Here is a 12,704-nt window from a genome sequence, read left to right on the forward strand (position 1 = left end):
GTCTCTCTCTCTCTCTTTTTCTCAATAGCATTTTTTTCCAAATACATTTAAGATAGTTTTCAACATTCATTTTTATAAGACATTGTGTTTCAAATTTTTCTCTCTCCCTAGAAATCTGAAATAGGTTAAATATGTGCAATCCTTTTAAACATATTTCCATACTTGTCTCTTAATAATACCTGTTGATTGATTCATTGATTGCATTATCTTACCATCTACAATATTAATTTACAAATAAGGAGATCAAATTTTTCTGAGGCTAGATTTTTCCTCTGAACTGGCTAATTAAAATTTTTTTCTTCTCATCTAATTTTTCTAACTAGACATTTTGCTCCTTAGATTATTTAACTTATTAAAATTCTTTCCCTTTTCAATGTCTCTTAGATAATAAGCACACTTTATTTATTTTTTGTTTTTGTATAAAGTCAGACAATAAAAAGACTCCTCCATCCAGATAATAAGCACACTTTATTTATTTTTTGTTTTTGTATAAAGTCAGACAATAAAAAGACTCCTCCATCCCACATTCATAAATATGTCCAACATTCAGGTTCTGGTCCATATAAAAACAAACATTTCATTACCTAACCTTCCTATTTGCCCAACTGTTTTTCTCATTCACGTTTTCTGGATCATAATCCATATTCTATCCCCTATTTATAGGTTTTGTCCAGGGCCCTTTTTGTATCTACTTTCTCTGGATGACCCCATCAGCTCCCAAGGATTTAATTATCTTCCTTTTTTATAGTCTTTCCTCTAATCTCTTGTCCAAAATCACTAGCTGCCTGTTAGATATTTCCAAATGAATATCTCATAGGCTTCTCAAAATGAAAATGTCCAAAATAGAACTCATTGTCTTTCCTCTCAAAGCCACTTCTCTATTTCTGCTAAGGGTACCACCATCCTTCTAGTCTCAGGGTTGAAATCTGGGACTCCACAGTCTCTCTTTCTGAAATCCCTTCCCTATCTCCAATAAGTTGCCAAATTTTGTGGATTTACCACTTCAACATTTCTTCTGTTTGTTCTCTTCTCTATACTTAATCTCATGGTTCTATGCTAGTTTTAGTCCCTCATTACTTCTCAACTGAATTATTATAATATCCCTTTGACCTTTCCTCCACATAGCTTCCAAAATGGTTTTTCTATACCCCAAGTCTAACCATGTCAGTTCCTGTTTAGTAAACTCTAGTAGCTCCCTATCATTTATAGGGATACAAATTTCCATTTGCTATTTAAAAACTCTCAGAATCAGGCTACAATCTAATTATACATTTGTTGTTCTTTGTTTTTTTTGCTGTTCAGTCATTTTAGTAGATTCTGTTTCTTCATAATCCCATTTGAGGTTTTCCTGGAAGAAAAACAGGAGTAATTTGCTATTCCATCTCCAGATCATTTTACAGATGAGGAAACTGAGGCAAAAGGGTTAAGTGACTTGCCCAGGATCATACAATTAGTAAATGTCTGAGGCTAGATTTGATCTCAAGTCTTCCTGATTCCAGCCAGCATTCTATCCATTGAACCACCTAGTCTCCTATTCCTGGTTTTTATTTCCTATTTACCTTTACATATTTAAATCCCTGGCTTTCTTCAAGGTTGATCTTAAGTGGTGCCATATGGGATAATAGGGTCTTAGATTTAGATCAGTGAAGGATCTTATATATCATTAAATCCCATCCCTTCATCCATAAATTAAAGTAATTTAGTCAGTGTCACCCAGTTAATAAGTGTCTTGAGGTTGTATTCCAACCCAGGTCTTCTGACTTCTGACTACCACTCCACATTGTCTATTAATGAAACCTTTATTGATCTCTTTGCTTGCTAGTGCTTGCCACCCCAATCCCTATAACTGACTTGTAAATATTTTGTATCACGTACACCATGTGTGTGTGTATATATATATATATATGTATATATGTATATGTATATGTATAGTTTCTGACTGACAAATTTTAATTTCCTCCAGTTCAGTAACTGTTTCATTTTTTTATTTGTATCCTCAGGGTAAGGTGCTTGGAACATAGTAGATTGTTAATCAATGTTTGTTGGTTGATTGGTCTTTCACTCTTAGATTAATGCATTTAATTTTCTGGGTTTTCAGATTCATGTTGAATTCCCTGTTTACTTCACAGTTTTGCTGGGAGAATAACTCAAATTCCTTCCTTTTACTAAATAGCCGATTATTTTTTTTTTCATGTTTAGGCTTAATTTACTTAGGATGACAAGCTATATTTTTTCCTATTTGAAATATTATTTAATTTTTTTTCTTTGAGTTCTTGTAAACACAGAATAATCTTGTACTATTCTGAGTCATTCCTGGAGTGTTTTGTTTATCCTTGTTACCTGCAATATTTGTTCTTTGCTGATGAAGTTTTGAAATTTGACTGCACTATTCCTCAATGAATAAAACTTGTACTTTCTCTCTGGTAGTATTCCATGCATTCTTTTGGTATATACTTTTCTATCTACCTCTACAATTTTTCAAATATGTTCCTATGTGGCTTATTGAAATATGGTATCCAGGTTTTCTTTTTCAATACATTTTTTCCCTTGAAAAACCTAAGGTAATTTTTTTCAAGTTTTATGATTAAATTAAAAATTATTTCTTTGTTAAGCTTTTATGTGTTCCTCTAATCTTTTGTTATTGCTGTAAGAAAAAAAACCCAACAAACTTTGTTCCTCTATTTTTTCTTCTGCCTTTGCCTTTTTTGCATTCCACTACTCAGAATCCATTGCCATGGAAAATGTCTTTACTTTTTGCTTTACATTATCTAGTGTTTTATTAGATCTGTCATTTTCTTCTTTAAGAATTCTAAAATGTCTTTATTTCTTTCATTTTTTAACTTAAATCTTTGATTATCTTTTTTTGAAAAAAACATTTTAATAATATATTATTTTTCCCATTGCATGTAAAGATGGTTTTCAGTATTCATTTTCATAAGGTTTTAAATTCCAAATTTTTTCTCCCTCCTTTCCTTACCGTCTTCTCTCCCCAATATAGCAAGCAATCTGAGAAAGGTTACTCTTACATAATCATTTTTTAACATATTTCTGTATGAGTTATGTTGAGAAAGAGAAATCAGAACAAAAAGGAAAAAATACAAGAAAGAAAAATACAAAACAACAACAAAAAAAGAAAAAAAAGAAAAATGTTGGTCTCCATAGTTCTTTCTCTGGGCATGGATGGCATTTTCCATTCAAAGACTATTGGAATTGTCTTAGATTATTGTTTTTTGAGAAGAGCTAAGTCTATCATGGTTGATCATCACATAATCTTGCTATTACTATGTAATGTTTTCCTAGTTCTGCTCACTTTATCCAACATCAGTTCATATAAGTCCTTCCAAGCTTTTCTGAAATCAGCCCATTCAAAATTTTTTATAGATCAATAGTATTCCATCATATTCACATAACAAAACTTATTCAGCCATATCCCAATTGATGGGCACTCATTCAATTTTTAATTTGGGCCCACCACTAAAAAGACTGCTACAGAGATTTTTGGCCATGTGGGTCCTTTCACCTCTTAAATGATTTCTTTGGGATGCAGACCCAGTAGTGGCACTGCTGGATTAAAGAGTATGCAAAGGGTTTTATAGCCTTTTGGGCATTGTTCCAAAGTGCTTTCCAGTCAGTTCACAACTCCATCAACAATACATTAGTGTCCCAGTACACCCCCTACAACATTTATCATTATCTTTTTCTGTTATCCTAACCAATCTGATAAGTATGAGTGGTATCTCAGAGCAGTTTTAATTAGCATTTTTCTACTCAAAAATGATTTAGATCATTTTGCATGCAACTTCAGATGATTTTAATTTCTTATTGTTCATATCCTTTGATCATTTGCTTTGAGATAACAATGATAATAACTAACATTAACATAGTACCTAGAATGTGCTAGACATTGTCTAAGTACTTTATAAATATTATCTCATCCAATTCTTCTGACATCCCTGGTTATTAGGTGCTGTTATGATCCTAATTTCACAGAGGAGAAAATTGAGACACATGGATAGTAAGTGTCTGAGGTCATATTTGCACTCAGGTCTTTCTTGATTTCAACATTCTACCCACTGGAATTACTCCATTTGTCATTTCAGGGGACCTTTCATGCTTTTAATATTTTTCACCTTCCCATTTTGCTTGAGGTGTCTTTGTTATTGAGAAGACTCTTTTCTTTGAATTTTTGTTCATAACCCTTGAAAGAACTTTTATGTCTGCTCATCAATAGTTGCCATTTAAAATATGTTTTTGTTGAAAATATTCTTCTCACTACCAGTCCTTTCTCTTCTGAAGAACCAGCACTTTGTCCCACCACCATCCCCAATCTCCTTCTGCAAGTTCTTTGTTCTCTTGATATATCAGCATTGAATGAGCTCTGTATCTTTCAATAGATGAAGTTGACTGGTGAGCTTATCACTAGAAGAAGCTCAAGTAGTAATATTTAGGATTATTTTTTTATCTTTAATCAATCCTACCATTCTGGGTTTTATTTTCCTCTATGAGAGCAGTTCTTATCAGTTCCCAGGCTAACCCCAGGGTGATGGTTGAGACAGTATCCACACCACTTCTTGTACATATAGGACTTTTAGGAAGTGGTGTCTTTTCCATCTTTCTCACACTCCTCCTTTTACTTTTTTGTTTCCTACTGAACTATATGGAATAACTGTTCAATTCAAATTTCAGATCTTCTTCCTTAGTCTTTCTCCCCATACTGCATCTCCTCCTCAGTTGACTCATTTCTTTTTTATTGAGACTTAGGACTGTTATAATTAAGGGACTAACTTACCTTGGATACATTTTCCTCATGGAACACTGCCAAGAGGATAATTCCAGAAATCTGGGTCAAAGACTATAGCCAACCCAAGGGATATAGGGCTTCCCTTTCTATGTTGTCTATGGGAAAAGGAAGAGGCTGGGTGATAACCTGGCATCAGTTATTTTTTTCCCTTATGAAAATTATCTTGTCATGTTGTTTTTCCAATCAGTTTTCTATCATTCTATAGATTGTTGCCCTTAGAAAAACTACTTATTTATTTGATATGCTAGTAAGTTGGGGAGAGCTGCCCTGGTTACTTTTCATTGCTTCATCATCTCAGTATGTTCCAGAATCACTCCTTCTCTTTTTAGGAGATCGGCTACAAAAACTAGTGGCTTTTCATCGCCTGGCCACAGTCTATTACTCTCTGCATATGTACGAGATGGCTGAAGATTGCTACCTGAAGACACTGAGCCTCTGTCCACCCTGGATGTACTCTTCTCAGGAGGCACTGTACTATGCTAAGGTGTACAGTCGCTTGGGCCACATGACTCTTGACCAGCTTAAGGTCAGAATCTCCTTCCCTAGAGGTTCCTAAAACAGGCTACATAGCAATTTGCTTCTTAAAACTGCAGTCTTAGCTCACCCAGTCAATTGATCAGCCAATAATCATTTATTAAGCATTTATTGTATGCCAGGCACTTTGTTCATGTTGAGATACAGAGAAAAAAATGAAATAGTTCCTTTTCTCAAGGAGTTTATATTCTATACTAAATCATTTTTATACAGTTTTTGACTATTTGTTAATACTAATCAGAAAGTATTTGTTAAGCATTTACTATGTACCATAAACTATGCTGGGTTTGGGTGATAAAAAGACATATGGGTCTATAAAGATGGGAAACAATTTGGGGAGAAAGCACTAACTCTTGAGAAGGGTAAAAATCAGGAAAGATTTCTGTGGATGGTGGCACTGGTCTTGAGCCTTGAAGGAAAAGCAGAGGTGAGAAGAGAGCATTCATTGTAGTCAAGGGGACAGTCAGAAAAATGCACCATTTCAGGAATGTTTGTGAAAGGGAAAACTGTAAAACAAAGTTAGGTTGGTGCCAGTTGTAAAGGACTTCAAATGTTTAATGGAGGATTTTATATTTGATTCTTGAAGTAATAGAGACCCTCTGGAGTTTATTGATTAAGGTTGGGTAAGTTTGGCAGTTGTGTAAAGGAAGGATTGAAATAGGGAGAAACTTGTGGCAAGGAGACCCATTAGACTATTGCATTAATCCAGATGAAAAATGATGGGAGCTTGAATTAATATAGTGACTATTAATATGGAGAGAAGAATATGGATGGGAGAAATGGAAATAGTTACAAGAATGAGAGTGGATTTATACCACTTAAAGGTCTACAAAAAACTTAGCTTCCTACAATCTTGTCTTATTGCTATTGGTATCTCTATTTTACAGAGAGGGAAACTGAGGCTCAGCTACAGCAAATGATTTGTCAGAGACATATATATATATATGTATATACATATACATATTTGTCAAAGACACATATAGTTTACATACTTGTGTGTGTCAGAGACAAATGTATGTATAAGGCTATGTATATATGTATTTATGTATGTATATGACTATTCAGAATTTTAAAAGGACTAAAACTCAAACTTTCTTACTTTTAGTTCAGTATTATTTTCTATTACCTCTCACTATTATCTACCTAAAGATTTCATGAAAATTAGATATCCCTCTTTCATCATAAGTAGCTCCTCCTCTTCCTACCATCTCTGCCTTTGGGCATTAGGGAGCAAAAACAAGGCAGAAAATCAGTTTATAGAGTCTTTTCCTTATCACCTGTCCAAACCTCCCTCAGTATTGCTCTAAGACCAAGCAAGCTTGAGGACCATTACAGTTCCAAACTCTCTAGCAAGAATGCATTGTAACAACCTTGTTTTTGCTATGATGTTTTTGATTAGGATGCCCATGATGCTACAGACTACTTCCTGCTGGCCCTAGCAGCAGCTATCCAACTGGGTGACAACAACTTACAGGACTCAATTCGGAGGAAACTGAAGACCATCACTCACAGCTCTTTGTGGTGTAGCAGCCCAGGGGGCCAGTCTGCAGAGCGGGCCAGGTGGTTAAGCGGAGGAGGACCTACCCTCTGAGAGACTATTGAGGTGTTGTTGCATGTCAACTGAAAGTAGTTTCCTTGAACTGGAGCCATCATGGATTAACCTGGAGCCATCATAAATTGACCTAGAGTCATAATAGATTCTTAAAGTATTAAGCTTGGAAGAGACCTGAGAACACAAGATATAGAATACCAGAGCAGGGGTCTTAGAACATAATATGTTAAAGGTGGATCGAACTTTAGAACAGAGAATATAAAATATCAAATCAGGGAAAGATCTTATAGATCATCTAGTCTGATTACATCTGAGTAAAAGAGGGACCCAGAAAAGTCAAGTGTCTATGGTCACACAGCCAGTTATCAGCAAAGGCATCATATAAAAAACTAGGACTGTTGATTTGGGGCTGGGTCTCTTTGGTGCACCCTCTTTCTCAATAGTTCAAATTAGAGTCTTACTAGGTGCCTGATCCTAGGAAAGTCATTTAACTGCTCTGTGTCTCAGTTTCTTCATCTGTAAAATGAAGATAATAATTGTGCAATCCCTACAGGGGTTTTGTGAGGTTAAAAATAATTAACACGTGTAAAGCACTTTGCAAACTTTAAAAGCATTGTATAAATGCTAGCTATTGTTATTATTAATAGCACCTTGAATATATAGCAGGTGTTTAATAAATTATTGTTGGATTTAATTATTTGAACTATGAAATGAAAAGATCTTGCTGCCAAGGGCTCCAAAATAAGAAGGAAGTTTGGCATTTCTAAGACCCTCTTGTGCGCTTTTCTCAGGGAAAGACCACGACTGGTTTTTTCTCCTAGGTCTATGGTGGAGAAGAGAACACACACTGTTCTACTCTCCTACTCAAGTCAGAGCTCTACCTCTTTAACAATGTTGATTTGTTGACTAATTGACTCCGAATCCTAGAATCTCAGAGCTGGAAGAGCCCTCTAAGGTCTTCTATTCTATCCCTTGTGTGAACAGGAGTTCCATTCTACAGCATTTCTAATAAGCTATCAGTTAGCCTCTATTTGATTACATTTGATGACAGGAAGTTCCTTCTCTTACATTCCACCTTTATTTAGATATTTGGATATTTCTGCTCAAATTGAGCCAAAATCTCTCTGTTGTTGCCAGTTCTGCTCTCTGAGGATAAGCAGAACATGACTAATCCCTTTTCCCTCTGATTCCCTGTAGAATTTTGAAGCTATTTATCATGCTCCTTCATCTCCCAATCTATTCTTCTCTAAACTAAATAGCCCTTGTTCTTTTAACTAGTTTCCATCAGAAAAATGCTGATTTAATTTGGGAACTGTAACTGTGGCACATCTTCATTTTTGTTTTCCATTTTACTATTTATTTAATAAACACCCACAAGGGTTTCTGCTTTATATTTGAAGAATTAAGGTGTGAATGTTTCCTCCATCATGTAGTACAATGGAAAGAGGATTTATTCTGGACTAGTCAGTCAGAAGATCTGGGTTCAAGTCATTGCTACCTGTGTATTCTTGGATAAGCCACCCAATTTAGTTGGGGCTTGGCTTCTTCAACTGTAAAATGAAGCAGCTGGATTAGATAGTCTCTGAAATTCCCTTCTGTCTCCATAGTTAAGATCCTACAGTTAATCAATGTAATTCACAGTCCTTCCCTTGAACAATTCAATTCAATGAGCATTTATCAAGCAGCTATTATGTTTAAGAAACTGTATTTAGTGATAGGAAAAGATGAGACAAAAAGTGGATCCTAATCTCAAGGATCTTCTATTCTATTCCATGCTTAGTATAGGTAATTGAAGAATAGTGGATGTAAAAAAAATCCATTTTGTAATCAGCTCTTTAGTGATGAGCCTCTTCTGTACATAAAGCTAAACTAATTCTCGAGGTAGAGACATACAGTCCATTAACCAGGTCCATATTTCAGAACCTTCCTGGGCCTACTCTCCAGTGATGTAGTTTTTGAGGATACAGGGTCACTTTTGTACCACAAAGAAGCGTGGAGGAGAATTTTTAAGGGAGAAAAGAATTTCTGCCTTTACGGATCTTGTCTAAAGGAATGGTGGTCCCTGCTTCTTGAGAACTGATGGTCTATCAATTTATAGATAATTCAATTTAATTCAATCCAACAGAGTTGTGAAGCCCTTATTTTGTGCAAGGAATCATTACTCTTCTGTTACCTCTCATTTCCATGATTTGCACAAGCATGCTTGGCCCTTTGCATCCCTCATGTGTGGAATGAATTTTCCCAGACTTGCAAACAGAAAGGGCCTCAGATGAAATTTCCTCTAATCTTCAGTTTGCATATGATGGTACTAAGACCACAGAGTTTAAGTGACTTACCTGAGGACATTCATATAAGTATCAAAATTGGGGACTTGAATTCAGATTCTTTGATTTCAAACTCAGAATTCTTTTCCACTGTGGATGTAGTCTCTTGTCATCATTAAAATCTGTTGAAATTCCTCTTCTCCTTCAAGATCCAGATTCACAAGTACAAGATGGGAAAGTTATAAATGGCTAGAAAACAATTCTTCTGAAAAAGGGGTCTCTGCAGAATATAAATTCAGTATAAATAAATATGCCATAGCAACCACAAAAGGTAATCTGATTTTAGGCTGCAAAATGTAAGTTCCCTTCACCACCTGAGACAACCAATTTTATTGTTCCAGAATTTGTTGTAAGGATTTCTTTTTAAACAGGAAAAAGTAAAATAAAATTAACCAATCAATAAACACATTAAATGCCCACTATATGCCAGATATTGTGCTAAGTGCTAAGAATGCAAAGACAAAAATGAAATAATCTCTGGTCTCAAGGGAAAGTTAACATAAGTTATTAAATATTTTAAAATGTTACTTTATTTCTTTTAAGTATTTGCAGTAATTTGAACTATGTATCGCTAAACACAAGTCCTGCCTGATCTACCTTAATGAAGACATATGAATCATTGTAATTAGCATATTCTCTCTGGGTTTGTGAACTAAACAAAAATTCTTTGCTTTTTTAAAAAGTGTTTTAAGGGTTTTTTTTTTCCTTTTTATTCCTTAAAAGAAGTTAAACATTTCTCTTGAGATTTTTTTTTTGTGACATTCATTTATTTGGGGAAAATTCCCTCCTTAATCTATGGTATCAAAAATACATTAGAGAAGTTAATATGTCAAATTATAACCAAAGACAAGTTAGTTAAACTTGTTTTAGACAATCTCCTCCCCTCATGTAGGGTAATAGAATCTAATTTAAAATCAGCATCAAGAGACAACATTAAGTTTTATGATGCATCTCCCATCTCTCTTTCCTTCCCTACCCTGCTGGGTAATAGCCTGAAAACCAAACTTGAACTGAGTATTTCCAAGTCCTAAGATGCTTTTAACACAGCAGGTAATGCTGGTGCTTGGAAAGTAAAGTTTTGGATTTTAACTTAAATTTGTAAGGGCCATATAAGCAGCTGATGTTGGTGAAGGAGTAAAGTTTAGGAAGAAAAAAATATAACAAGAAGTTGAAAGGATAAAGAATAATTCCTAGAACACTAAATTTAAGAAGAATTTTAATCATAGAACAAAATGATCTGGAACAGATGTTAGAACACAGAATGTGAGAGCTGTAAGAGAATTTGCTCATAGAACACAAAATATGAGAGACATAAGAGACAAAGAACACAAAATATAAGAACTGGCAGAGACATTTCCTTATAGAACACAGGACACAGAATGTGAGAGCTGGCAGGGACAAGGCAAAATGTGAGGGTGGAGACATTTGTTCATAGAACATAGAACACAGAATGTGAGAACTGGCAGGGATATTTGAGCTTACAACACAGAACTCAGAATGTGAGAGCTGGCAGGGATCATACAAAATGAGAGAATTGGCAGGGACATTAGCTCATAGAACACAGAACACAGAATGTGAGAGCTGGCAGGGACATATGAGCTTAGAACACAGAACATAGAATGTGAAAGCTGACAAGGATATCTGAGCTTAAAACATAGTGCTTAAAGAAACCTTGGAACTAAGAAAATTTAATGTAAAAATAGGGAGGAACTAGAGAACATAGAGTGCAGGATCTGAAGCACCAAAGATTTAGAGTAAGAAAGGATTTTTGAGTTAATTGTATGTAACTCACTTATTTTACAGTTGAGGAAATGAAGCCCAGGGGACTTAAAGGTCTTTCCCAAAAAACACATTTGAAGTAGGATTTGAACTCTCCTCTCACAGAACAACCACCCTAACTCATATCCATTTCATATTTTACCTGGACTATCATGGTAGCTTTCTTTTTAGTTTCTTTACTAATTATCTTCCAGGTAACTCCCAAAGATGATTTTCCTAAAACACAAAGGTTTAGTCATGTCATCTCTCCCCTCCAACCTCAATAAACTCCAATCAGATCCTGTTAGCTCTTAAATTAAATATAAATTCCTACATCTGGAATTTAAAACTGACCAATTCTGACATCTCCAGACACCTTATATATTAACCCCTCCATGTGCTCATTGGGCCAGTTATAATAATTGACACATATTTGTTGTTTCTCACATTAAACAGTTTCTCTCTCCCAACATGATTCATAAAGAAATGTGTATTAAAAATTAATGTATGTGTATAAGCAGAAAAAAAGAAAACAAAAAAAAATAAATTTAAAAAAATCAGCAGTCCATCTCTCTATATCTTGTCTTTACTCTGGCTGTCCAGTCTGACTTTGAAGTCCATAGATCTGTTATATATGTAACCTTGAGCAAAACATTTAATTTCTCTGGGTCTCAGTTTTTCCAAATGCAAAATGAGGAGCTTTGAAAGGATGTTCTTTAAGGTCTTTTCAAGTTTTAAATCAATGCTCCTGTGACTTTTGCCTCATAGAACCAACCTCTGGTCTCTACAATTCAGCTTAAATGCTACCTTCCACTGGTGCTAGCATGTTAGCCTTCTCCCTCCCAACACTGTTATGTATTCATTTTGTGTATACTACATATATTTACATATGTATGTGTTAAGAGACAGTATGGAACAGTGGAGGAAGAGCTGTCCCACTGAGCCAGGGTGAGCGGGGTCCAAGCCCACCTCTGACTCATAAGGACTGTGTAACCCTAGCCAAGCTCCTTAACCTCTTAATTCTATTAGCAGTTTTCTACAACTATTTGTTGCCAAGAAGGTGCTGATTTGTGCTGGTAGAGGGAGTGTCCTTACCTAGGTGTTCCCTATATTATTGAAATCACAAGTCTATCCCCTATGTACATGTTTTTTCTTTAACTAATCTTGAAGCTTTTTGAGGGTAAAAACTTAATTTCGTGTCTCTATCTCCCCTGTTACTATTCCCCCATACTTAGCAAATGTCTGGTCTATAGTAGGAACTTAATAAATATTTGTTGAATCACCGAGTGATTTGCTGATTGACTAAGGCATGAATAAATCACAGAGTATCCCTTACTGCCTTCCTCATCTTTCCCTCCTCCTATTTTTCTTCCAGAACAACCACTAACTCCTCTCTAGGTTAAAGGAGAATTGCCTTTTGCATCCCAAGAAATACAGACCATGCTGGTCCCCACTGTGGCTAGTAGGATGACTCCCACAAAGTCAATTTGTTAGAGATAGGTGATTTGCTTTTTCTTTATGCTTCATGCTTATCCCATGTCCAGTGCCTTCTAATTGTTGAAGAACGTTTTTATTCCATAGTGCTATTGGATTTTGGATTGAGAAACAACTTTGACCCCTTTCTTCATTTCAAATCACAATTTTAAACATATTTTTCCATCCTCCCCTCTATAGTCAGTTTCATGGAGTTTGATGTAAAGTCCAAATAGCAGAGAGATTATGGATAAATCATCTG

General features: G+C 35.2%; 1 protein-coding gene across 1 annotated transcript in view; it reads left to right on the top strand.

The window, feature by feature from the left end:
* Positions 1 to 12,255, top strand: part of SH3TC2 (SH3 domain and tetratricopeptide repeats 2) — a 75,980-nt gene extending 63,725 nt beyond the window's left edge. The window contains 2 exon segments of the mRNA XM_051978949.1: positions 5,131 to 5,327; positions 6,735 to 12,255. Coding sequence (XP_051834909.1) covers positions 5,131 to 5,327; positions 6,735 to 6,926 — 389 coding nt within the window. The 3' untranslated portion in view covers positions 6,927 to 12,255.
* Positions 12,256 to 12,704: the final 449 nt, after the last annotated feature.

This window comes from Antechinus flavipes, chromosome 2, assembly GCF_016432865.1.
Source record: "Antechinus flavipes isolate AdamAnt ecotype Samford, QLD, Australia chromosome 2, AdamAnt_v2, whole genome shotgun sequence".
Classification (NCBI taxonomy): Eukaryota; Metazoa; Chordata; class Mammalia; order Dasyuromorphia; family Dasyuridae; genus Antechinus; species Antechinus flavipes.